The sequence below is a fragment of the Ictidomys tridecemlineatus genome, chromosome 2 (assembly GCF_052094955.1).
Source record: "Ictidomys tridecemlineatus isolate mIctTri1 chromosome 2, mIctTri1.hap1, whole genome shotgun sequence".
Taxonomy (NCBI): Eukaryota; Metazoa; Chordata; class Mammalia; order Rodentia; family Sciuridae; genus Ictidomys; species Ictidomys tridecemlineatus.
This window is the reverse complement of record NC_135478.1, coordinates 193,680,024-193,707,805: the sequence shown is the minus strand read 5'-3', so window position 1 is coordinate 193,707,805 and position 27,782 is coordinate 193,680,024. Positions and strand designations below refer to the sequence as shown.

Below are 27,782 nucleotides of genomic sequence, written 5' to 3'. Positions count from 1 at the left end.
TTATCTTGTTTTGGATGTGACACTTTTGCTACTTGTAAGTCCATATAGTTTATAAAAGGAAGATGTAAGGGAAGAAGAATTCTGTCTACATAATATTATCATTCAGTTAAAATCAAGGGCCCAATTTAAAAAAAAAGTACTTTTACTTTAGAAAAGTATTGCCTCTGGGATACCAAGTATGGTATGAAATAAATGAGTTTATATATATATATAGAGAGAGAGCACAAAATAAGTAAGTAAATAAATAAATAAATATGACACAAAATAGAGCTCCTCTTTTAAAAGTATATTTCAATTTATAATTACATATATTCATCTTCATTAGTGCTATATTTATTGAATTAAAACCATTATATCAACTTCATTGATTTATTATTTAATCAGGTTGGGAATGTCTACCATTCTTTGACTTAAATTTGTTTATATTGTTTTACAAGTTATTCACAAATTTTGGTGGTTTCATTTGTGTCAGCGTTGTGTGTGTGTGTGTGTATGTATATACATATGTGTGGTTTTTTTTTTCTCATATTTTCAACAGATTCTGAAGGGAGTGGTAATGGAAGTGAAGATCCTTCAAAGGACAGTGGAGAAGGTTCCTGTAGTGATTCTGAGGAAAATAATTTAGAGGAAGAGCTGAATGACGATATTAAAGTCAAAGAAGAACAACTTAAAAATTCTGCAGAGGAAGAAATACTGTCATCTGACAAACAGTTAATTAAAATGGAAAAGAAGGATGAAGAGGAAAATGGAGAAAGACCTAGAAAGAAAAAGGATAAAGAAAAGGAAAAAGAGAAAGAGAAAGATAAAGAGAAAGAGAGAGAAAAAGAAAAAACAACAGTATCTGATACTGTGGCTGCTTCTGCTGTGGCTACTACACCAGCCACAAGTCCTCCTGCTGTTAATGCATCCCCTTCTGCCCCCACAACGACCTCTACTGCAGAGGAACAAGTCAGTGAGCCAAAAAAGTGGAATCTTCGTCGAAACCGACCACTTTTGGATTTTGTCTCCATGGAAGAGCTGAATGACATGGATGACTATGACAGTGAAGATGATAATGACTGGCGACCTACTGTAGTAAAGAGGAAAGGGAGATCAACATCTCAGAAAGAGGGGAGTGATGGAGACAATGAGGATGATGAAGATGAGGGAAGTGGAAGCGATGAAGATGAGAATGATGAGGGCAATGATGAAGACCATAGCAGCCCTGCTAGCGAAGGGGGTTGCAAAAAGAAGAAGAGTAAAGTTCTTAGCAGAAACAGTGCTGATGATGAGGAACTGACCAATGATAGCCTGACACTATCTCAAAGCAAGAGTAATGAGGTAGATCCACCCAATTTTTATGATATCTGTCTGTCTGGGGAAAAGGGGATTCTTCTCTAAATCACTCATTATATTAAGTTGGCTTCCTTGAAATTCTATTTAACTGTGGGAGTGAATGAGCCTCCTTATTATAGCATTTATTCATTTGATCAACAAAACTCTATTGACTTTCTACTATTTGTCACCGTTCTCAAGGAGCTCACAATCTCCGTCATCAAGGAGAAATTTTTTTTTAATTGTAAACTTGGGAAATGATGATTTCCATTCCCATTTTTTTTATCCCCTCTCCCTTTTGTTCATAGGACTGTTGGATGGTGCTGAGTGGATTATGGAAAAAAAGGTCATTTTTTTCCTACTTAGTTTTGTTCATATCCACATAAAAATGCAGGTCTTTAGAATACTTTAGAGCAGGACAAAAAGCAGCATAATTATTTTCTCAGGCTCTAAAAATTCATTTTAAAGTTTCTTTTATCAGTTGTAGCACCCATCATCAGTGTAGTTACCAGATCTTTGGGCTATATGGGAGTAAATATGAAGTATGCTTACATATATTTAGTGAATAAATAATCTCTGCAAAGAAATGAGAGGAAAAAACCCCAAACATTTCCATCATAGAACAAATTTTCCTATCATAAAACTACAGTAATGACTCAGTTCTTCCACTTGAAGTTCTACTACTGAAAGTTAGGTTTATGCATTGGGTCCAGAGATGCAACATTCAAGATTCTTCAGTCAAACACATTTGTGTCTCTTTGTCTGTGTGTTTATGTATATGTTTTTCTTCAAAAGAAAGATTGAGTTGTTGTCTTACATGTAGATGTATCTGTTACATCACATGTATAACTATAATAATTAATTCTGTCATTTCTGTTAATGTGTTTATAGTCATCAAAGTTTACTTCTTTACCAAATACTTATTTTTTTTCATATCACTGAAGTAGCTTAAATTGCAAATTTTCTCTTTATGCTTTATATGTTTCTTCACATTTTTCTGCTTACAGAAGGTTTACATAGCAGTGATTATTTTTAATTAAATTTAATGTAAGATTTGGTGATTTTTCTTACAAAATTATGTTCAGCAAGCTATCAGCCGTTATATGTTAGTGAAGATGAAACTGCAGCTTTTATGTTGTATTATAAACATTGCTTAACTTCTAGGTTGCTCATTTTTCTATGAAGAATGTTGCCTTCCTCCAGTGCTATCCTAAATCTTATCTTTAGGGAAAGGAGAATTGTCATTTGGGATATTGCAGCATAGTATTTTTTAATGGTATGGCATAAGCTGTTTCATATTAATAATGCTGTTTTAGAGGAGTAGAAGTATGGAAATCTAATTGTTAATATTTAATTTAGACACACATTCAGTTTATTTTCTAATATTTAATACTCATTTTTGTCTACTCAATAAGTTTCCTTTTTCCAATATCTCTTCTTTGCTTAGTTTTTATATTATATTGATATTTACAAAAGTAGTCTGGCTAATGCTAGAGGCAATGTGGATTAGATTTATGGTAAGGTATGAGGGATACCTATATATATTTAGAAATTTGCTATATAAAGTGTGTATATACTCTGTTAATAACCTGTAATTCATAACCTGTTGCTTAAGAGATTTTAGATTATGTTGCATTTAAAGACCACATGTGCTGTTCTGGTTTTTTGTTTTTCCTAGTAGAAGAGACCTTATAGGTTTAGATTAATAGTCCCTAAAGACAATTCAGGAATGAAATTCTAAAGCACATCTTGGAGTTGCGCCCAAGTAAAAGAATTTATAGAAAGTTAATTTCTCTTAGACTAACATTCTACCTAAAAGTTTGATAACAGTGTTTGCCCCTCAAATTTTCGATGATTCTAGTTCTATTTAAATTATGTCATTCAAACTAGGCATTAAAGTTAAATTAAAAAACTAGTCAATGTAGACTATTACTTATACTACTGAATTTTCTATTCATATGATACTGATTTTGTAAAAAAGATGACTGAAGTTAACCCCTGTTGCCTTATAGCCACTGCTTATGCCTTCGTTTTCCTGGTTATCTTAGGAAGTGATAATTGCTAAATATGCATTAGATAGTTAATAAATACATATTTGGTATATGAAGTTTTATTTTTCTCTGCTTTTAGTTTTAAGTTTTCAGATATCATTTTGTAGTAGAGATAGCTGAAGATGTGTCTTTAGAAATATAAAATAGAATACTATATTTAGTTTATATGCACATACTTTTTCTTGGCTGCTGTGTCAAGTGCATTTTTAGAGAAGTGTTTGTGGCCATCATTTGTATGTAAATGATGTCCTGAATTTTTCACAATTTTGAATTTTCTTAGGGGAACTTAACATTTTTTTGAGCAGGGCCCTTTATAACTATTGTTGGTAATGCCTTAACATACCTGTGCCTTCAGGCCCTGAAATACTGTAGAGCAGTGGTTCTCATAAAGTTTTGGTCTCAGGACACCTTTATACTCTTAAAAATTATTGAGGAACCCTATTATTATTTGTTTAGATTATATCTGTTGATATTTACTCTTTCAAATTAGAACTTAAAAATTTCAAAAAACAAGACATGCAGATGTATACAAGTTGTCATATTAATGACATCGTTTCTCTTCATGTAGCTTCTGGAAAACTTCCTATACCTATGATAGGAATGAAAAGGGCAGATAAACCTAGCATTGTAAGGAAAACAGCCTTCACCTCTTAGACTCCCTGAAAGAGAGTTTCCAGGGTGACACCTTGAGGACTGCTGCTGTAGAATTGAGTATTGTTTGCATTTAACACAGTCTGAAGAATCTCCTTGGGATATGTGTGTTTAGTAAATAGTGTTTCCTTTTCAGTGTTTTTTCTTTAACCATTTGAGATTCATTACAATTATTTTGATTATTCACGTGATTCTCTTTAGTAGACTAAAATCTTATGTGGTAAGTTTATTGAAGAGGGCGATGTAGCATTTTCAGAAACTCACTTTTATGACTTTAAAACTATAGATTTGGATGAGAATTAATGTAACAGAGAAGATCATGTCAATAAAAATGGAAGTTTTTTGTTTTGTTTGGCAAAAGGAAGAACAACTCTAAATAATATTTAGCTTTGGAGATGATTTGGATTTTAGGTTACTATCTTATAAATGTAACCTTATAGTCTTTGCTTAATAGATTTTTTTTGTCATAAGAAGATTTTACCTTTAATGGCCATTGTCATCAGATTTTTGCTAATTAATATATATATATAATTTGCCAAAATTTATCAATAGTTGCTTTTATTTGGAATGTCTTACTTATTAATCAGTTGCCTTTTTACAGATTTCATGGTAAAACAAATTGCTCTAAGTCCTGGATAAAAATCAGTTTTTTAACATTGTACAAATATTTTTGGGGAGTCTTAAGAATTTAATGTTTTTTGAAACTTTGAGGAAGAGTGATTGGTCAGGCTTTTGTTATATTAATTTTTTCTAAGCTTTTAATTCTGACGTATGGTGGAATTTCCTTCCATTAAACATTAGCACCCATCATGTTAGCTCCCCCATATTAGCCCATTGTATCATTTATAATCATTTACAATCATCTCTATGGAATACATGTATAAATGAACAGAAAACATTTAAAACCTGTGGAGAACACTGGGTAATATTATAACTTTTGAAATAAATTTTAAATGCCAATGGAAAAAAGTGAAATTAAGTAGTCTCTGATTTATTATTATAGTGCCCCATTTACTCTCTTCATATAGTAATTGTATTCCATTAAATTATTCTATTAGAATTATTTTTTGGGTGATACCCTTTTGCCATTCCATACCCATTTTCCTGATTTCTATTTTTATGTAAAGCCATATTATAAAAATTTTGTGTTAAAAATTTTAGCTTACCTATTTTCTCTAGAAACTTGAAAGAGGATAGCCATCTTCAGGGAGATACTGACAGAGGCCAGGTATGGTGGCGCATGCCTGTAATCCCAGCAACTCAGGAGGCTGAGGCAGGAAGATCACAAGTTTGAGGCCAGCCTCAGTGACAACAGCAAGACCCTGTCTCAAAAAAAAAAATGCTAAGAGAAATTAATAATAACTTGGGTTTTATGTTCATTTGATCATAAGTGTGCTTAAATCTATATTTGATATGTTAAAGAAAAGTTAGATCATATTTTTTTCAGGAGGATGTATTTAGATTTTCTTATTGAAGCATTGTCTGCCAGCTATTTGTTTAGGTAAATATTGTGGGACTGTAGTTTTCTCTTTGCATTACAGTTCTGGGTAAGAATCTACGTGATGGGCATCAGAGGCCAGAAATACCACTTAATTTTGTTTTCTCTAAGTGACAGTGTGTGCAGAAAGAAATTGGTCTAGATTTATAATTTAGATATTCACTATTTTTTGAGCAAAAAAAAAATAAAGGAATTAGAGACACCCATTAATGGTGTTTTTTCTGACTCTAGAAATTTACTTTTTGCCATATGAGCAAACCATTTTTTTCATGGCTGATAATTTGTTGTAATTCCACCAGAGAAATGTTGGCAGAGTTCATTAACATGAATACCCTCTTGGTTATTAAACTGATTGTTCACTAGGTTGTTTCTTAGTCTGATTTTTAAAAAAATCTCTATTGTGATAGTCTTAAGAAAAACTTCTTTTTTGGACTTATCATAGAGCTGATGTTTAAATTTGCAGTGCTCTGTGAGGCTTGTAAATTTTCTTTTGGGGTTCTAAGAGACACCCCAGTATAATAAATTGTCAGTTTATATTTCTGTTTTTCAACCACCTAAAGAATAAAGAAGTGCAGAGGAAAGGAGGAAGAGAATGGACATTTATTGAGTGCCTAGTATTTGCCTGAAATGTTCATGTTACATATTGCTTCATTAATTCACATAACAGCCTCATGAGATCTGATTTTTTTCATCATTTTACAGATGGGAAAATTTCAACTTTTATGGTTCAACAGCTATTAGAGCTGAGGATGAAGCTGTTATCTTGGAAGCATATTAAAGATATGTAAATTTAGGCCGGTTTTTGTTTGTTTGTTGTGCCAAAGTACTATAAAACACGTGAATTTTCTCAAGGACTTTTTTTTAAACCTTTATTTGCGGGCTGGGGATGTGGCTCAAGCGGTAGCGTGCTGGCCTGGCATGCGTGCGGACCGGGTTCGATCCTCAGCACCACATACAAACAAAGATGTTGTGTCCGCCGAAAACTAAAAAATAATAAATATTAAAATTAAAAAAAACCTTTATTTGCTATCCATTTATTAACTCCAAATTATTTTTTTTGGTTTTTTAATAAAAAGGAAAAAGTATAAAATTTTGAAGCACTAGAATTCTTAAGGGAAATGACATTCCCTCCTTGTTGACATTTGAATTCTTTTCTGATTTGTTTTACAGGTCAATTTTAGATGTTATGCACAAAATATATTGAAATAATTGTAGTGACCTTCAAGTGTTTTCAATAATGACTTAAAAACTGCTGTTAAAATCCCAAATGTTACCTTTGAATATTGTTTGGCAGAGTTTAAAAGAATACAAAAATACTAATATGAAACCAAATATATTTAGTGAATGTATGGTATGGAATGAATTTTTTTTAAACATTTATTTTTTTAGTTGTGGGTGGACACAATACCTTTATTTCATTTTTACCTGGTGCTGAGGATTGAACCTAGTGCCTCATGCATGCTAGGCAAGCACTCTATCTCTGAGCCACAACCCTAGCCCCTGGAACTAATTTTTAATGATATTTTTGAATATAGTTAGGTTCATAAATAAAATACATACAGCAAAGTTTCATCATTTATTATATGTAATGTTAAGCTCAATCTATTAAATATGATAAGAAACATTTTCTTATTGAAGTTTAAATCCATGATGCAGAAGATTTAAATTAAAAGAAGCAGACTCTGCTATTTTTTTGGAATATTTATTTTTTTATTCATCTACTATTAAACCTTCCTTTCTCCTTTGTATTATAACTAGCCAGCGTCTTTATTACTAGTTTGCACTAGATATTTCTTGACATAAACTTAGTAGAATACTCTGTCTCTTATGTTAGCTAGTTACCCTGGATTCTTTTTTTGATTTTTTTTTTTTTTGTATCTATATATTCAGCTATGCCTAGCTAGGCTCTGATTGACCCAGTACAATAATTCTGGAATTTCTGAATTTCCTAGTAAGTAATGGAGTATATAGACTATAACTTAGCCATCACATGCATACTTGCTTATGTGTTGCCTTTAATTATTTCTTCCTGTTTCATATATGTTTGTCTTGTCTTTCCTAGGCAGAGTTAAAAACTCCCAAAGTGTAGGAACTATTTCTTATACTTTTTAAATCCATATATAGGATTAGTAATCACTTGTGAATTAATTTTCCTTTCTTTTAATTTAAGGGAAAAGCAGAATAACAAAGCACATAAGTTATTTGCATGCTTGCTTTTTCATTTCTCAGAGGAGGGAGAATAATGGAACTTAGAAATAGGAAACTAAGAGAGGGTACTTATAGGGTCCTTTGACAAAGAGGTATACTTTTCAAATGTAGCATACTTTGAAGTTACTAAAAGAATGGAGAATGTGACATAAATTTGAAAGTGCAAAAATAATGTTTTAAAATAGTTTAAAGTGATAATTTTATTTATTAAAACTATTTTTTAAGTGTAATTATCTTCTGATATATTTTAATATTAGGACTCGCTGATTCTTGAGAAGAGTCAAAACTGGAGTTCTCAAAAAATGGACCATATTCTGATTTGCTGTGTTTGTCTTGGAGATAATAGTGAGGATGCTGATGAAATAATTCAGTGTGACAATTGTGGCATTACAGTTCATGAAGGTAATTTTTCTTTTTTCTTTTTTTTAAGAAATGGCTGATACTGTTTAAATAGCTAAAATCAGCTCTTTTACATTGGTACTATTCAAAGGTTTTTCTACAATATTTTATGATAATTTGGTTGAAATAATACATACTGAATCCTTGTAGCATGGTGAATATTATTTTTGTGATTGTCTTAATTTAAAATGTGTTAAAAATAATTAGTTAAAAATAATTAAAATAGAAATATGGGAAGACAAGTATTTTTAAAAGGCTAGTGTAATGATATTTTCCTTAGTGATTTAATTTATTTTAGTTCTTAAGTAAAATTTAGAAATAGGAAAAAAGTCTAGTATATTAGTTAAATAGAAAATATTATTAAGAACTTAGATTCTAAATTTCTTCTTTCATAGTCGTACTTCTTGATTTTGAATTTGAAAGATCTAGATTTTTTTTAAACTCTGAGACAGGAGCTACTATAATATATTGAAATTGTTCTTTAATTATAATTATAAATTTTGAAACTTTTATTTTTTCCTTAAAAATTTTACTTTGACATAATTTCTGACTTATAGAATTATTACCTGGATAATATAAACAATTCTCATGTGTTTTTCACTGGGATTTCTTAAATTTCTTAAAATTTCATTTTACTCTCTTTATTTTATCTTTTTTCTCATGCAACATTTTCCCCCCTCATTTCTAAGAGATTAAACTGCAGACATAACATTGTTTTCTCCCTCTTAGTATTTCAGTGTTTGTATATTTCTTAATGGGATATTCTTTTACATTATCAAAATCAGAAAATCAGCATTGATTGAATACTGTATCTAATTTACAGACTATATTCAGAGTTTGCCAGTTGTGCCAATACTGTTATTTCTAGCTAAATAAATGCCATAGAAATTATTTTCTTAGTGTATAATATTAGGAAGCATAAAATATTTTTATTTATGGAATTACTAGTGATATTATTTTGATCAGTTCATTCAGAGAGTATTTTTCTGGTTTCTCTGTGGCAAAGCTATTTTTTCTTATCAGTTAATTTGTTCTTATCAGAGCCATGACTACCATAAAGCAGTATTTCTGTGGCTTTGCCCTTACCTGCCTTTCTGGTATTACAGCTCTAACCTCACATAGTTCCTTTTGCCCTCATATGGACCCCATGGAACTGAAGCTGACTGTGAAAATGTCTTCTGTTGCTGTTACTTATTTTTTTTTTTTAGTAATGTATGTTAAGTATCTTCAGTATGCCTGAAATCCTATAAATTTTATGCATATGAAGTAGCATTTACAAATAGCATATACAAATTGTTGACCTTATGGATGGTAAACAAATAAATCAATAAATATCAGATAGTGGTGTGAACTGGAGAAAAGTAAAGCAGGGCAAGTGGTAGAGGGGATGGGTGGATGGGATGGTTGTATGTATTGAAAGGAGTTTGTATTTATTTACTTATTTATTTTAAATATCTTTTTAAAACATTTTTTAGTTGTCAACAGACCTTTATTTTTATTTATATGGTGCTGAGAATTGAACCCAGGGCCTCACACATGCTAGGCAAGCGCTCTACCCCTGAGCCACAATCCTAGCCCAGGAGTTTGTATTTATAAAAGGCAGTAAGATTTCTCAGACAAGGTGATAGTTGACTAGTGACCTAAAGAAAGTAAAGAAGCAAATCATGTGAATATTTGGGGAATAGAGTGGAAAGGTCTTGAAGTAGGAACATTCCTGAAATGTTTGTGTATTGGTACAGAGGTTAGTGAGGCTAAAACTGAGAGAGCAAGCTGATTAGTGATGGGAATAGGGATAAGAATAAACCAGATGGGACCTTGCAGGTCATGGTACTGATTTTAGATTTCACTATGATAGATAGGAGTTTTGAACAGAGCTTAACATGATTTGATTTGTTTGGGAAGAATCACTCTTGTCTGCTGGATTGAAAGTAGATTGAAGTGGATTTAAGGTGGGAATCTGGGAGGCTGTTTAGGAGACCCCTGCAGTGACCTTAGAGAAGAATAGTAGATAGTAAAGTTTTAATTTTAAACAGTGTGGAGTTTAGGTAAAATGTTAGGATTAGAGATATAAATTTGGGACTCATCAGCCTGCAGATGTACGTAAAGTTTTAAGACTGAATGTGATATTTAGGAAGTAAGTATATATAACACACTAATCCTAGCTCTTCATGGAATATGGGAAACACATGGCCAGAAGGAGAACCATGAATGATGACTAGAGAAGAATGTTTCAGAAAGAGAGAGTGAGTGAGTGACTATGTATAATAATATTTTTAGAGTCAGATGAGGGACTCTTGTCATTTGAGAAACTGCCCTAATACAATGGTAGAGTTCAAGTACAGCACCAGGCAAACTATCCTAGAGGTTATGGGAAAATAGACTCAGTCACAAAGTGCCTAAACAAATGAAAAATATACATAAAGAAGCAAGGGAAAGATGGGAGTATATTAACACACTTAGGGTACGATACCAGTAGTGTAGAAACATCATGCTACCTAAATCCTGGGGTAACAGTGTTTGTATGTCCTGTTTTTTTTTTTTTTTTTTTTGCTTTATCAGCCTTCCTTGCTGATGCTGTGCTTATAAAGATCAGAACCCAGTGTATCCTGAGTTGATACATACCATCAGGAAGATACAGGGATAAGTATATCTGACCACAGCTTTGACTCTCTAATTAACTTGTTGAACAGCCTTGAGTTTTATTTGTTTCTTAGGCAGTGGATGCATGATGCCCAGAATATCTATCACTGATGTATGGCCAGATTAAAAGTCTTATAAAAATGAGGTTCTTCATGTCTCATGCATATTGAATCCTGACTCTTTGGGGCCTTTTGTGTATTTAATAATTTCTATGAGTTTTTCTACAAAAGAGAAGCAAGGAAATGGGATCTTAGATAAAAGAGGTATGAAATCAAGGTTGGGATTTTTTCTTCTTATGTTGTATTTGTTATTAGTTGCTGTGTCAAGGATAATCCCCTAATAGAATAACCTAACAAGCATTTATTACTTGTGTGAGCAATTAGTTGGGTGGTTCTTGCATAGGATCTCTCACAGAGTTACACATAAAAACCATCAGCTCAGGCTGAAGTCATTTTAGGACTTGATGGTGCTGAACCGTTTGCTTTCAGGTTCACTTACATAGTTGGTAGGCCTCAATTCTTTGGTTACTGTTGGCCAGAGATTTCAGTGCTGCACCACGTTTGCTTCTTTATATGCTGCCTTAATGTCCTTGGGACAGGGCTGTTGGCTGTAGGAATGAGTGATCAAAGAGAAAAAGAGATGGAAGTAATTGTGTGAAAGAACTAGTATTTTGGGACATGTATCATTTCTTGAAGTGTTTTGTTGTTCACGCAAACCAACCCTAATCAAATGTGGGAGAAGACATTCAAAAGTGCAAATACCAGGAGATGCTGATTGCTGAGGGCTATCCTAGAGGCTGCCTGTGACATGTAGACACTGTATAGCATGTTATATACTGATGGAGATGACCCAGTGGAAAGGGAGAGTTGACAATTAATATAGGAAAGAAAGAAGAATAGTTGCTGGAGCAAGGACTTTTTTGGTACTAGGTATTGAACCTAGGAGCTCTATATCCCTGGCTTTTTTTTCTTTTTTTCTTTTTTTTTCTGATGGGGAAGGCAGGGTCTTGTGAAGTTGTAGAGGCTGGCCTTGAAGTAATGATCTTCCTGCATCAGCCTCCTGAGTTGCTGGGATTACAGGCATGTGCCACCATACCCACCTATGTAGCCAGGGATTTGAGTACAAGGTTAGAGGGGATGATATCCAGCCCCAAGTGGAATGATTGAATAGATAAATTGTCTTAGTAACTTAAGGGAAAAGAAGGTATAAAGGTACCGATATAGGTTGTTAGATGTGGTGGTTGGAACATGTGAAGTTATTTTTGGAAAGTTTCTTATTTTCTCAGTGAAATAGGCATCCAAGCTATTAGCAGATAATGGCATGGGGAGGAGTTGGGGATTTATGGAGAGGTAGGATAACATAAAATATTTTTATTCGGAGAGTATATGGACTAAGAAAATATGTTTGTAAAAAAATATATACATACATACATACATATATATGTGTATGTGTATCCATACATACACACACATACATATATATAGGTACATACACGTACACATAGGTTTATATAAATGTATGTACCTGCACATCTGTTTGTCAGCAGTAAGGGACCATTTGATATTAGTGGTAGTGAATATAAACTGAGAATGGTCAACATTATTGTGTATATATATGTATTGTGGTCTGGATATAGTTTGTCCCATGAGGTTCATGTGCTAGAATCTTGGTCCTCAGTGTGACAGAGTTGAAGTTTTGGGACCTTTAAGAAGTTGGGGCTAGTAAAAAGTAATCAGATCAGGTATGTTCCAATTTCATGAATGGATTCATGTTATCAATGGGTTGTTATAAGGCAAGTTTGGCTCTTAGCTCAATCTGTTACACATATACCCCCTTCTGCATTTCTCCTTCCAGTTCTCTGCATGTTGTGATGTAACCAGGAGTCTTTTGCCAGTTTTGGCTCTCTAGCCAAACATTATATATTACCTGTTGTCAGATATTCTGTTATAGCAACACCAGTTGGGTTCAGACTTGTTTTTTCTTTTCCAGATATAGTTCAGATTTCCAGAAGTGTGTACAAAGTGAAGGGAATATAACCTAACAGGAATGTTGCCTAGGTTGTTGTATCTATCACTACTGATGATCACAAATATATTATGGCTATTTTATAAGTGTCATTGCTGATGTTTTATGCAGGAATGACTATGGTTGTTAGGGTTGGTGATTTATGCTGAGACTACAGTCTCTGTATTTTAGGCCATTCTTAGGTCTACTTTTTTTTTTCTCCTCTTTTTTTTTTTTTGTGTGTGTGAATGGTGAGTGAACGTTTTACCACTGAACTACATTCCCAGTTGTTTGTATTTTATTTTTTTAATTTTCAGACAGGGTCTCACTAAGTTGCAGAGGCTGGCGGTGAATTTATGATCCTCCTGTTTTAGCCTCCCTAGTCTGGGATTACTGGTGTGCATCATTATACCTGGCTTTAGGTCTATTTCTTAGGTCATGGTTATTGATCATGGATGTAGTTTTTAAGGCCAGCCCAATTTTTTTTTTAAATATTTATTTTTTAGTTTTAGGTGGACACAATATCTTTATTTTATTTTTATGTAGTGCTGAGAATTGAACCCAGTGCATCATGCATACTAGGCAAGTGTACTACCACTTGAGCTATATCCCCAGCCCCAGCCCAATGGTTTTAAGAAATTGAATTGGTTGCTAACATTTAGACTCTGGGAGATTTAATTGTACATGGTTTGAATTTGGAACTTATTTTGAAGAATACAAAATTCTAGCTGCACTAAGGTTTCACTCTCATGGGACAACAAAATACTGGAACTGAATAGGGCTGTCACCTACAGGTGAGGCCTGTAATTTTCAGTTCCCCACAGTCCTTTCCCAAAGCATTTACTCATTTAAGTTAGTTGCCTAGTCACTGGAGGTATTAGAATATATTGTTCCTCATCTGCTTTGAGAGTGTTGATACCTTGTGGTTTCAATGTCCTGCATCTGTAATAGTAAAGTAACTTTTTTTACTATAGCTTCTTCCTTCAGGATTCCAGCCTGAGTCTGTTGGGGACTCATACCATTTAAAGTTCAAAATGTAATCTTCTTGTATGTCCTGTTGTTTTTTAATCAGTCTATTCCCTGGGACTATTAACTTGGAGAGTTTATTCCCAGTTGAGTCATTGTTCAAATGCACAGAAATTCCTGGAAGAGTACTGAATTAGTCCTACTAAGTGCTTCAGGATAGTAAAAGTTCATGATGGGGCCTCTGCTGCAGATGAATAGATGCATTAATGGCAAATACCTTCTTTCTAAGGTATCTTTGATTTTTAGAAACAACTAAAAAGTCTTTCTGAGTCAAGGCAGACAAGTAAGATGATGAAGCTGAATAGTAATGCCATTTAAGAAAAAAAAGAAATTGTGTTCGTAAGCTCATGTAACAATTTTCTTATATAATTCATTAGACTGTCTGATAGGAGTTCAAGTTTCAAATATTTTTGAGCATTTGCTAATGATTACTTATTTTATTCCACAAACTTACTCATTCAAATTGGAGTCCTATTTTTATGAAAGAAGGGAAGACAAAAATGATGCTTTTAAGTGTGATACTTTTAAGCTTTTTGAGAGCTAGCTAATATGTGACTCATAAATAAGGAAACAGATTAGTTTTTCATCTTTTTAGGTGATTGTGTTGTATAATTAATTTGTTGGTAGTATAGTTGACATCACTTGTCTGAAAATTCCAAATATTTCAAATGCTCTGAAATATTTTTCATTTTATTTATTATTATTAGCACATATGAATCGTGTACATTAATGGGATTCACTTTGATATCTTTACACAGGCATCTATTGTAAATTGGTATGTTCATTGACCCTTCTTCTACTCTCATATCCCTCCAGCCTCCCTGGAAATACTAGGGAATTGTCCCTATTAGTAATTCCTCTTCGACTTTCAGATTAACCGTCCCCATCCCCTATCACATATGAGAGAGAACATACAGTACTTGTCTTTTTTTTTTTTTTTGGTTGTTGATGGACTTTTATTTATTTGTATGTGGTGCTGAGAATCGAACCCAGTGCCTCACGCATGCTAGTAGGCAAGTGCACTGCCGCTGAGCTCTAGCCCTAGCCCCCAGTACTTGTCTTTCTGTTTCTGACTAGTTTTGCTTAATATCTTCCAGTTCCATCTATTTACTGCATATGATAGGATTTCATTCACATTTATGGTTGAATAAATACTCCCCTGTGTTGTATATATACCCATAAAAATGTATAGATATATGTAGATATATACATATATATGACAAGCACCTAGGCTTAATCTATATCTTGTGTATTGTGAACAGTGCTGCAATAAATGTGGGCATGCAGATATCTCTTTTGTATGCTGACTCCATTTATTTTGGATATGTAGCCAGGAGTGGAATTGTTAGATCAAACGGGAGTTAATTTTGGGGTTTTTGAGGAATCTCTATACTGTTTTCTTTACTCTTTCTTTTTTTTAATTACTATATATCTTTTTCTTTGTGGTGTTGGGGATTGAACCCAAGGCCTCACACATGCTCCACAAATACTTTATTACTGAGCTATATGTCCAGGCTCTATACTGTTTTCTGTAGCGGTTTTATTAATTTATATTTCCAATTATATTTTGTAAGGGTTTCCTTTTTTCTATTTCCTCACCAGCACTTGTGAGTTTCAGTTTTTTCATAATATTTCTGTTCTTACTGGAGTGAGATAATAGCTCACTGAGGTATTAATTTATTTTTTTCTGATGATTAGTGATATTGCATATTTTTATGTATACTTATTTTATTGTCTTCTTGTGAGAAATGTATATTTAAGCCTATTACTCACTTTTAATTTTTTTAATTTTAATTTTAAATTTTTTCTATGGAGGTTTTAGAATTCCATCTGTATCCTGGATATCAACTCCTGTCAGAGGTATAATTTGCAGATATTTTTTGCTTCACCTTATTGATTGTTTTAGCTGTGCAGTAGTTTTTTTAGTTTGATGTAATCCCATTTTGTCAAAGTTTGCTTTGGCTTCCCATACTTATGGAGTCCTGTTTGTAAAATCATTGTCTGTATTAATATATGTTGAAATGTTTTTCATCTTTTTAGGTGACTGGTTATTTAGGTGATTATTTCAATATATATTGAAATGTTTCCCCTGTATTTTCCTCTAGTTTTCTCAGAGTTTTAGGTCTATGTTAAAGGCTTGGATCCATTGTGAGATAATATTTGTACAGGGCGAGAGGTTAAGTTTTAGTCTTCTGCATGTATATGTCCAATATTTCAAGTACCATTTGTTAAAGAGGCTGTCCTTTCTCCAATGTACATTTTTGACATATTTGTTGAGAATCAATTGACTGGACACATGGATATTTTTTTCTGGTTCTTAATTCTATTCCATTGGTCCCATGACTATTTTTACAACAAAAACATGCTGAGTTTTGGTACTATAGCTTTGTAGTATATCTTGAAACCAGGTATTGTAATATCTCCAACTTTGCTTTTTTGCTCAAATTTGCTTTGGCTATTCAGGCTCTTTTATGACTCTATATGAATTTTAGGATTGTTTTTTCTAGTTTTATGAAGAGCACCGTTGGTATTTTAATGGGGATTGTGTTGAATCTGTGTGGATCGCTTTGAGTAGTATTGTAGTATGGACATTTTAACTATTGATTCTTCCAATTCATGAATATGGGAAATTTTTCTTTTAATGTTTTCTTCAATTTCTTTCTTTAATGATCTGTTATTTTCGTTATAGAGGTATTTCACTTCTTTGGTTATGTTATCTCCTATGTTTTTTTTGTTTGTTTGCAGCTATTGTGAATGGGATTATTTTCATTGTTTCTTTCTTATTAGATTCATTATTGGTATATAGAAAAGCTACTGAATCATAGAATCATATTATTTGCAAACACCGGTAATTTGAATTCCCCCCCTCTTATGTGATTACCTCATGTGTATTTCTCTTGCCTAATTGTTCTGGCTAAAATTTCTAGTACCATCTTGAATAAAAGCAGTGAAAAGGGACACCCTTGTCTTGTTCCTGATCTTAGAGGAAATGCTTTCAATTTTTCCCCATTTGGTGTGATGTTGGCTACAGATTTGTCGTAAATAGACTATTATTTTGAAATATGACCTTTTGTAACTTTTTGTAACTTGTTCAGGGCTTGTAACATGAAGGGCTGTTGGATTCTGATCAACTTTTTCTGCATTTGTTAAGAGGATATCATTTTTGTCTTTCATTCTTTTCATGTGATGTATTACATTTATTAATTAGCATTATGTTGAATCATCCTTGCATCCCTGGAATGAAACCAACTTGATCATGGTGTGTGATTTTTTTTATGTGCTCTTGATATACTAATATTAGTAGTTTTTGAGGATTTTTGCATCTGTGTTAATCAAGAATATTGATCTATAGTTTTCTATTTTTGTTGTGTCCTTGTCTTATTAGTTTTTTACAATGATTTTTGGAAGATTCTTTTCCCTCTCAATTTCTGTGAAACAGTTTGAGAAGCATTGGTGTGTGTTCTTCAAAAGTTTGGTAAAATTTATCAGTGAAACCATCTAGTCCTGGGCTTTTCTTTGAGGGAGACTTCTTGTTACTGCTTCAATCTCATTACTTGTTGGACCATTCAGGTTCCCCCCTGCCCCCCTTGGTTTAATCTTTGGTAGGTCACACATGTCTAGAAATTTGATAGACATTTTTTTTTAGCTATTTCATCTTTTCAAAGATCCAACTCTTTTCATTTATGCTTTGTATTGTTTTTAGACCCTATTTCATTTATTTCTGTTCTAATAATTATAATTTCTTTCTTTCTACTAATTTTGAGTTTGGGTTTTTCTTTTTTAAGACCATGAGATGTACTGTTAGTTTGTTTATTTGAAATCCTTTCTTCTTTTTTTTTTAATGTAGGCATTCATTGCTATAAACTTCCCTCTTAATTGTGCTTTTGTTATATCTCACAGGCTTTTGTATGTTGTGTTTTCATTTTTATTTGTTTCAAGGAATTTTCAAATTTTCCTTCTAACTTCTTTAGTGATCCATTCTTTATTCAAAAAAGAGGTTTAGTTTTCATATATTTCTAGGTCTTTAGCTCATTTTAATTGGATTATTTGTTTTCTTATTGTTGAGTGTTAAGAGATCTTTGTTTTAGATAGTTTCTTATCAGATATGCCTTTTGCAAATATTTTCTTGTATTCTGTGGTTGTCCTTTTATTTTCTTGAGAATGTCTTCTGAAAAACAAAAGTTCTGCATTTTAATGAAATTCAGCTTATGAATTATTTCTTCCATGGATCCTGCCTTTGGTGTCATATCTAAAAAGTTATCACCACATTTGAGTTCACCTAAGTTTTTTCCTAATGCTGTTTTTGTGAAGTTTTATAATTTTACATTTGGCTCTATTGATCCATTTTGAATTAATTTTTGTTAAGAGTATAAGGTCTGTCTCTGTATTCATTTTTTGCATCAGTATGTTCAATTGTCACATCACCATTTGTTGAAAAAACTGTCTTTGCTTCATTGTGTATTGCTGTTATTTGGTTGTCAAAGACCAGTTGTTTGTTTGGGTCTCTTTTTGGGCTCTCTGTACTGTTCAGCTAGTTTTTCATCAATACCACACTGTCTTGATTGCTGTAACTTTATAGTTAGTAGGGTCGGTCCTTTGACTTTATTCTTTTTTAATATTTGTGTTGCTCTTTTGGGTTTTTCAACTTATCTTTTTTTTTTTTTTTTTGAGGGGGTGTCTGGGGATCAGACAATCGACCACTGAGCCGCATCCCTAGTCCTGTTTTTAATTTTATTTAGAGACAGGGTCTCATGAATTGCCTAACACCTTGTTTTTGCTGAGGCTGGCTTTGAAATTGCGATCCTCCTGCTTCAGCCTTCCGAGCTGCTGGGATTACAGGTATGTGCCACTATGCCCTGCCCATGAACCTGAGAATCAGTTTATCAGTATTCACAAATTAAATTTCTGGGATTTCAATTGGGACTGCAGTTGAGTCAAAAATCAAGTTGAGGGGAACTGACATTTGACAATATTGATTTTTCCTATCTATGATCATATATCTTCATTTTTGTTGTTTGTCTTTCATCATAGTTTTCTTCATATAGATCTTGTCAATATTTTGTAGATTTATGTCTGAGTATATAATGTAAATATATTTTTTTTTAATTTCAAATTCTATTTGTTCATTGCTGGTGTGTATAGGAAAGCTGTTGGCCTTTGTATATTAACCTTCTGCAGTTTTGCAGTAATCACCTATTAGATCCAAGAGGTGTTTTCAGTCTGACTTTTTTTTTTTTTTTTTTTGGTGCTGGGGAATGAACCCAGCGCCTGTGCATGCAAGGCCAGTACCCTACTGTAAAGTGAGCTATATCCCCAGCCCACAAGGAGGTTTTTAAAAATTATTTGTTCTTATTGCCTATTCTTCCAGATTTTCTACATAGATAAAAACCAAGCAAGTCTGAAAACTAAGACAGTTTTATTTCTTTCTTTTCAATTTATTTTACCCTCATTTTCCTTTCATGTCTTATATTACTTGATGTTGAAAAGCAATAGTGAGAGAGTACATCCTTGTTTTGTTCCTAATCTTAGCCGAAAAGCTTCTCATTTCTCACCATTAAGTATAATGGTAGCGGAGGTTTTTAAAAAGGTGTTCTTTATGTTGCTGAGGAAGTTATCCTCTATTTCTAATTTGCTGGGTTTTAAAATCATGAGTACGTGTTGGATTTTGTCAAAGCTTTTACTACATCTATTGTTATAATCACTTGATTTTTGTTCTTCAGTCTGTTTTTGTGATACATCATTTTAGTTGATATTGTGATATTGAGCTGATTTGCATACTTGAAATAAATTATACTTGGTTATTGTGTGGGATTCTTTTTATATTTTGAAGATTCAGTTTTCTCATATTGTATTAAGGATTTTTGCATCAATGATTATGAAACATTGGTTTGTGGTTTACTTTTCTTGTTATGTTTTTGTGTGATTTTTGGTGTTAGGTTAATACTGGCCTCATACAATGAATTAAGCTGCATTCCCTTTTTTTTTCCATGCTCTCAAAGGGATTGTAGATAATTGTTATATTTTTCCCTAAATATTTTATATGATACACCAGTGAACTCATCTGTATCTTGCACTTTCAGTTTTGGAAGGTTATAATTGGTGATTCAATTTCTTGATTAGTTATAAGCCTATTCAGAATGTCTGTTTCTTCTTGTATCACTATTAGATTGTATATTTTAAGTAATTGGTCCCTTTCAGCTAGGATATCAGATTTGTTGGAGTAGAGTTGTTCATAGAATTCTTTGATTATCCTTTTATGTCTGTGAGATCTATATTGATGCTTCCTGTTTATTCCTTGTTTTAGTAATTTGTGTCATTTCTCTTTTATTCTTAATTAGCTAGAAGATAATAAATTTTTTTCATAAAAACCTATTGGTCTCATTGATTTCCTCCATTGTCCTATTTTCAATTTTATTTTTCTGCTCTAGTTTTTATTATTTCTTCTGATTTCTTTGTTTTTTTTCTAGTTTCTTAAGATGGAAAATTAGATGATTGATTTTTAGATCTTTTAATATAGGCAGTAATTAATTATAGCTAATAAGTGCTATCAGTTTCTCCCTATGTATTGCTGTATCTGACACATTTTGGTAAATTGTTTATTTTCATTTACTTTAAAATTTCTTTTGTGACTTCTTCTTTGACCCATGTGTAGAAGAGTGCTGTTTAATCTCTTATTAGTTGTTTTTTCTGCTTTCTGTTTTTGATTTCTAAATTAATTTCATGCAACATTAGAAACTTAGAGTTCACATTCTGGAAAATTTATTTCAATTAAGACTTTTATTATCTTTTATTTCTTTTTTTTGTTAGTATTTTCTTGATGATTGGCTTTTAAGTTTGTGTCATATTTTCTTTTTTGTTCTTTTTAATCTCTTCCGTTTTTAAATTCTGTCTTCTGTACTGATTAATTCTCTTCAACATGAGCCATTGATTTATTTTGTTAAAGAATTTGTCTCAATTTTTTTTTTATTTGTAACATTCCATTTTGCTTCTCAACAAGAATTCACAGCTATTTTTTCAGGTAGATGAACTAGTTTAGAGATTAGTCCCAATCACTGTCATCTGTTTTTTAGCTTTTTTCTCCTTTTCTTCTTTTCTCAAATGATTTTTCCACATCATTATTTTTGTTTGGTTATTGTTCTTTATAAAATGTTTGTTTATCCTAAAAGAACAAACTAAAGGGAAATTGCTTTAAAAACGATTAAAGATATTTTTACTTTTGTTGTTGTTGTTATTGTGAGACATTGCCTTGAAAGTACTGAAGTTTTTTGGTGCTTGGTATTATGGTAGTTCTTGAACTGGAGATGTAATGAAGTATTGAAAGAGGAAGATTCTTGTTGTGATGTATAGCAATTATAGAAATTATTATAAATCCTACAAGTGGAGTTCAGAAAACATGGTTAGACAATAATATATAATATTGTGCATTCATGAGATCATGTTATCACGTTGTATTGCATAATCATCGCCACCACTTAATGTATATTCATGAATATTCCATGCATCCTACTCTTGTATCAAAGGCAGTTTAGTAATAAATGATTTTTAAGTAATACTGTCACAGTTTTTTAAAAGTACTTTTTTTTTTTAATGGATCTGTGGCAGATCATTTTTTTTTTTTTAAAGAGAGAGTGAGAGAGAGAGGGAGACAGAGAGAGAGAGAGAGAATTTCAATATTTATTTATTTTTTCTTAGTTCTCGGCAGACACAACATCTTTGTTTGTATGTAGTGCTGAGGATCGAACCCGGGCCGCATGCATGCCAGGCGAGTGCGCTACCGCTTGAGCCACATCCCCAGCCCCCAAAAAGCACTTTATATAATGATTATACCCCACTTTTTTGCAAAGATGATTTAGGCATAAATTCTGTGCTGATTATCTGGTGAATTATGGTAATTAAGCTCCATGCGTTTTCTTATATTAAAATGTATGCTTTCAGAGGAGTTTGGTCTTTGGATTTTCCACTTTAACAATAGAGACTGAAATAATTTTGGGTGCTTTATATGCAACATTTTACACATGAGAATATATGAAATATATTCATGTTTTTACAAAAGTACAGAAAGTAATGAAAAATTTGTATTTCTTTTGGTAAATAAAGTAACTTTATTTTATGTATTTATATTTTTGTGGTTCTGGGAATTGAACCCAGGGTCTCACACACAGTAGGCAAACACTCTAACACTGAACTATACCTCTACTCCCCCACATACTACTTGATATCATTTCATGTTAGTAAATTTTCTTTAACTCTTTTGAATATTGTCTCTATTAAAATGTTCACTCACTTTATTATGGATGAGATTTAGCATCCTGTGGCCATTACATCTTATATTCTATCACTTACCTATATGTTTCCTATGTAGTTTCTCTTTCTCTCTTCCCTCCCCGCTTCCCCCCCCCCCCCGCCCCGCCCCACTTCTTTGTGTACTGGGGATTGAATCCAGGGCACTGTACCATTGAGATATTTCCCTTTTTATTTTCATTTTGAGATAGGGTCTTATTAAATTGTTGAGACTGACCTTGAACTTGTGATCTTCCTGCCTCAGCCTCCTGAAATGCTGGGATTACAGGTGTAATCCTGTAAATGCTGGGATTGTCTCCATGCTCAGTCCTACATAATTTCTTAACAGGTTCTCATTGACTTACTGGAATTCTTCTTCCTTTTTTTTTTTTTTTTAAAAAAAATGTTAGTTTCTTGTTTGTTTTCCATAATACCTGTATTTTCTGTTTTTGCAAATATTTTTGCCATCCTGTCCTGTATCTTTTAACTTTGTGGTATTTTTATTGTTTAGAATTTCTTATATAGCTAATACTCACAGATATCTCTTTATTTTTTTTTAAGTTTCAAATTTAATTTTCATTTAATGTTAATGCAGAAAAAGGGAAATTTTCTAAAGCAAAACGGGTAGTAGTGTTGCTAGGGTTTTTGTTTTGTTTTGTGATTAAAGTGATAGACTTCCATCTTGTAATTCAGGCATGCAACTTTTCCTTTAACTGATCATGGTTAAATATGAACTTTTTGAATGCTTTAGAGAAATTGTTTGCCCATTGTAATACAGTGTAAGAATAGTTAATGAAATATGGGAACTATAATATAGAGAAAAGAAAATGATTTTTACGATTTTTACTTTATTTTATTTATTGGTCCTTGGGATTGAACCTGGAGTGCGCTATCATTAAGCTAGATCCCCAGCCATTTTAACTTTTTTTATTTTAAGACAGGGTTTTGGGCTGGGGTTGTGGTTCAGTGGTAGAGCACTCACCTAGCATGTGTGAGGCCCTGGGTTCAATCCTCAGCACCACATAAAAATAAATAAATAAATAAAATAAAGGTATTGCGTCCAACTACAACTAACAAAAAAAAAAAAAAAAAAAAAAGGGTCTTGCTATGTTGCTATGAGGCTGGCCAGGAACTTGGGATCCTCCTGCCTCAGTTTCCGTAGTAGTTGAGATCAGATAAAAAGCATTTATAATGCAGATTTTCCTTGAGTTATATTGGGTTTCCTTCTATAAAATAATTTTAAGTTAGAAATATGGTACATTGAAAATGCAGTGAACATACCTCATCTTCCAAACACTGTAGTCTAGTTAGCAACAGTATATTGTGGAGTATGGGTTATTTATACTTATGATTACATGGCTGGCTGGGAGATATAATTAGTTGTTGCTGCCCAGCATTGAGAAAGAGTATTGTACGGCTGGGGTTGTGTCTCAGCGGTAGAGCGATTGCCTCGCAAGTTCTAGACCCTGGGTTCAATACTCAGCACCACATGAAAATTAATAAGTGAAATAAAGGTATTGTGTCCAAGTACAACTAAAAAATAAATATTAAAAAAAGAGTATTGTATAGTGTATTGCTACCTCTGTGGAAAGATCAAAATTCAGAATTGAAGGGTGGTTTCTATTAAATGCTTATTGCTTTTGTACCATTTTGAAGTGGAAAAATTGTAAATGAAACCACCTTAAGTCAGAGTTGGTCTGTACTCCTAATATCTAGGTAACTCCAGTGTTCTGGTGGATTTTCTATATCTTTGATCCTTTTTTAAAAAATCCTCAATAATCATAATTAAGAGAGGTTTTTGAGATTTTGCTAAAAGGTATTGCTCCAAATATACTTATTAATTTATGTAATTACTTTTTAGAGTGCTTAATTCACCTAAATGTAGGTAAATCTCTTTTCTCTGAATACTGAGGGCTATGGTTTATTACTTGGTATAAACATCTTTGTGGCAAGATCTTGCAACTGACTTGTTATCTCTGAATATGATGTCACATACCCTGATGTACTGAATGCAGTGTGTCTTAAGAAAATGTCAGGTGTGTATTGTAGTATATGACAGAACATTATGGCATATAACCTCCACCCCATTTGTTTAGTTTTTAATCTTTTGTTAGCCTAGCCCTGGGTCATTTTTATTTTTTAGTGTATGCAAAAAATATATCCTCATAATTACTTAACTCTGTAGTAAAACATGTTCAAGTTATAACCATTTGGATTTTATAAGTCATTTGACACTTTGGTTCTTTTGTGTTTTAGGATATATTTCTGACAGGTATGTTATGTTATAGGTACTTTAAAAATTTAATTATTTTAAAGTCTATTTTGGGTATGTGTCTTATAATTAAAGATCTAATTATAGGTGTTAGGTGTAAGAAAAGTGTTCTCTTTTATGTTTTAAATGTTCTTTTTAGTGTTCCTTTTTTTTTTCCTATATATACTGAGAGATATTAGGATAGATATTGTTAAATACACGTTACAGGTAAAGGTAAGTAAGCCTCAGAATTTACATAGCAAAAAGGTAGAAGAGTGTAAATCTTTTGGTCTGTTCTAAAAAGCTGAATGGGGAAAATTTCCACTGGGTTGAGATCCATACCTTTGTAACATTCAAAACAATTGTAAACCGCATTTTATATTTTTCCTTTCAATATGATTTATGTAGATTGCCTGTGTTATTCAGAGGTTGATCCTAATTACATGGTGATAGGAACATGTTTTCTGTGTTTACTTATTTAAAAATATATCATGTACATGAAAAGTTTTTATTTGAATACATTTTTAATTTTAATGTTCACCTTTGTGAAAAATTTTTTTCCCTTATGTTTATGGAAGCTGAAAGTGTATGTGGTCATTAATTAAAATGGATTAGAATGGATATAAAGTACTAGCACTTGGTCTAGAGATTAGTAAACCAAACTATTTTTCCGTGTGGCAGAGAGATATGGAAGAAGTAAAAGGGGCAAGTAAAGAAACTTGTAAAGGTAACAACGTAGTGTGTGTCATTTTTCAGGTCATTTCTTCAGCCAAAGAAGAAATTTCTCATTCACTTGTTTGTTGTTCTTTGAACTGGGTTCAGGAATATTCTGGAAGTAGAGCTCAGAAATTAATTATTTCCAAGGTTGTGATTAATTATTATTAATCATCATTATCAATAATTATTATTAAATCATTATTTATTATTAATTATTAAATTAATCATTCTCAAGGTAGGTGATTTAAAACTCTGTGTAAATATTTGCCATTTGCATTGTATATTCTTTAAAAATGGAACTGAAATTTTGCTTTCTTTTACACAAATGAATTGCTGTGCTTTGCCCTGATTTTGCTGAATGAAATGAATAAATTTGATAGTCCAGGGGGCCTTTATTATCTTGGTAATTGCTTATGTGGATAAAGATTTTATCTAGTTTTAAAAAATTTGTTTTAAAGGAACATAGATATTTTTCCTGCTCTGGTATTGGGTAGCCCATTGAGAAAATAAATTGTGTATTGTTATATTTTGTTTTTCTTTGAAAACAATATTTTGCTATGGCTGCTTTTAAAGAAAGACCTCTCTTTCATTCTGGCTTACACCTTTTCCATCTACTTTACTTTTTTTTTTTTTTTAATTGGTACCAGGTATTGAACCCAGGGGCACTTAAACACTGAGCCACATCCCCAGCCCTTTTTAATATTTTATTAGAGTTGGGGGTCTCCCTAAATTGCTAAGGCTGGCTTTGAGTTCGTTCTCTTCCTGCCTTTACCTCCCAAGCCACTAGGATTACAGGTGTGCGCAACTGCACATGGCCTACTTTACTCTTTTAAAGCTAAAAATTGGGGAAATCTCTTTGCTTTTATGACATTTTTAAGCAGATCTGGGTGGCCAAATTATAGCCTCAAATATAACTTGTAATTCTAGGAATACATATTTGAGTTAATAGGGAAATGTTTGGTTTTGATAATTGAAATGTGGTTGAATTGAAACATTACATACTATACTCTAAAATGTAAAGAACTATCTTGTTTTTTAGCTATGTTCACCAGGACCTTTGACGATTTTTATAACATTATTTGCCTAAATAATTTAACTCCTCTGAATATTGAAGTTTAGTGAATAATAATAAGAAAAATAGAATGACCTTTTTTTTTCATCCATTGTAGTTGTGGATAAATTTTCTCAGAAGACTGAATAATTATAAATTTTTAAGGATATTAAATACCTCTTAGAGTTATTAAATATCTCTTATAGAGTTGGTTTAGTTGGGAATGGAATGTAGCCTCACTCTAGTCTGAACTTTTCAAATAGTTTATTTTTCAGTATGTATGCATTTATGTTTCTGCATTATTTTCCTCTTAACACTTACTTTTGCATTTCTAGTTGTTTGAGTTTGTGTTATAATCTGCTTTCTCCAAAATTAGATCAAAGGCTTTTTTGTGTGTTTATTGTATGAACTTGACCTTTATTTTTGGTACCTGGCATTGAACCTAGGGGCGCTCAACCACTGAGCCACATCCCTAGCCCTTTTTAAAATATTTTATTTAGAGACAGGGTCTTGCTAAGTTGTTTAGGGCCTCACTAAGTTGCTAAGGCTGGCTTTGAACTTGAGATCCTCCTGCTTTAGCCTCCCAAGCTGCTGGGTTTACAGGCAAGGGCCACCGTGCCTGACTTAATTTGATCTTGATATAAAGGTAGCTTAGTAAATATTTTCTAATCAATACTTTATTAATATTATTTCTTTTTCATATAACTTTTTATAGGTTCAAAAATTAAAATTAAAAAAATTATAAAAAATTTCCCTCTTTTAGTGCTTTTCCTGTGAGATATAACTGTTTTAAAGTATCTTTTATTTGCTTTGTGTATACTATGTTAGGTGGGAAAGTATTTTTATAAAATGATTTTACTGGGTTTCAGTATCATTCTTATAAACCACTGTTTTTTTTCAGAATATTTCCTTATTTCCCTTTTCTTTTGTAATTTTATAAACATGAATTTAAAAACATACCCTAATCAATTATAACTGGTTTTCTTTTTCTTCTTCCTTTTTTAGGTTGTTATGGAGTTGATGGAGAGAGTGACTCTATTATGAGTTCAGCTTCTGAAAACTCCACTGAACCTTGGTTTTGTGATGCTTGTAAATGTGGTGTTTCCCCCAGCTGTGAACTGTGTCCTAATCAGGATGGGATTTTCAAGGAGACAGATGCTGGAAGGTTGATGTCTTAATTACATTGGATTCATAAGTTTGCTTTATAACATATTTGCTGTTCTTTTATTCATGGTTTCCTGAATTTCACATTTCATTTGATTGTTTCTTTGTATTTTATTTGGGTAGAAAAAATGGCCATGAAGCTACAGGTGGAGAGGTGAAAGAAAGATCACTTATTGGGTATTTGATGCATTGGTCTTTGCATCATCCCATTTAATTTTTTTTTTTTTTTTTAGTACTGGAAATTGAACACAAGGGCATTTTACCACTGAGCTATAAATCTCCAGTCTTTTTTATTTTTTAATTTGAGACAGAGTTTTGCTAAGTTGCTGAAGGTCTTGCTAAATTGCTGAGACTGGCCTTGAGTTTGATGGTCCTTGTGCCTCAGTCTCTCAAGTTATTGGAATTACAGGTGTGCGCCACTGCATCCAACTTCCCATTTAATTTTGATAATGACCTTATTAAGAGGCAAGTAGTAAATTTTCTGAAATTATAGGAGTAGTATTTGAGGTCTTATTAGGTCAAGTCACT

At 32.4% G+C, this 27,782-nt stretch overlaps 1 protein-coding gene across 4 annotated transcripts in view; it reads left to right on the top strand.

The window, feature by feature from the left end:
- Positions 1–27,782, top strand: part of Phf14 (PHD finger protein 14) — a 183,832-nt gene that overhangs the window by 8,376 nt on the left and 147,674 nt on the right. For 3 of the 4 annotated variants that reach the window (XR_013435277.1, XM_078040344.1, XM_078040345.1), the window contains exons 3-5: positions 539–1,320; positions 7,980–8,124; positions 27,096–27,255. Coding sequence is in view for 3 of the 4 variants with exons in the window: in XM_078040344.1 (XP_077896470.1) it covers positions 539–1,320; positions 7,980–8,124; positions 27,096–27,255 (1,087 nt within the window). In the remaining variant the exon portion in view is untranslated. The remainder of the gene's footprint in view (positions 1–538; positions 1,321–7,979; positions 8,125–27,095; positions 27,256–27,782) is intronic. The other variant, XM_040291563.2, reaches the window with a different exon arrangement.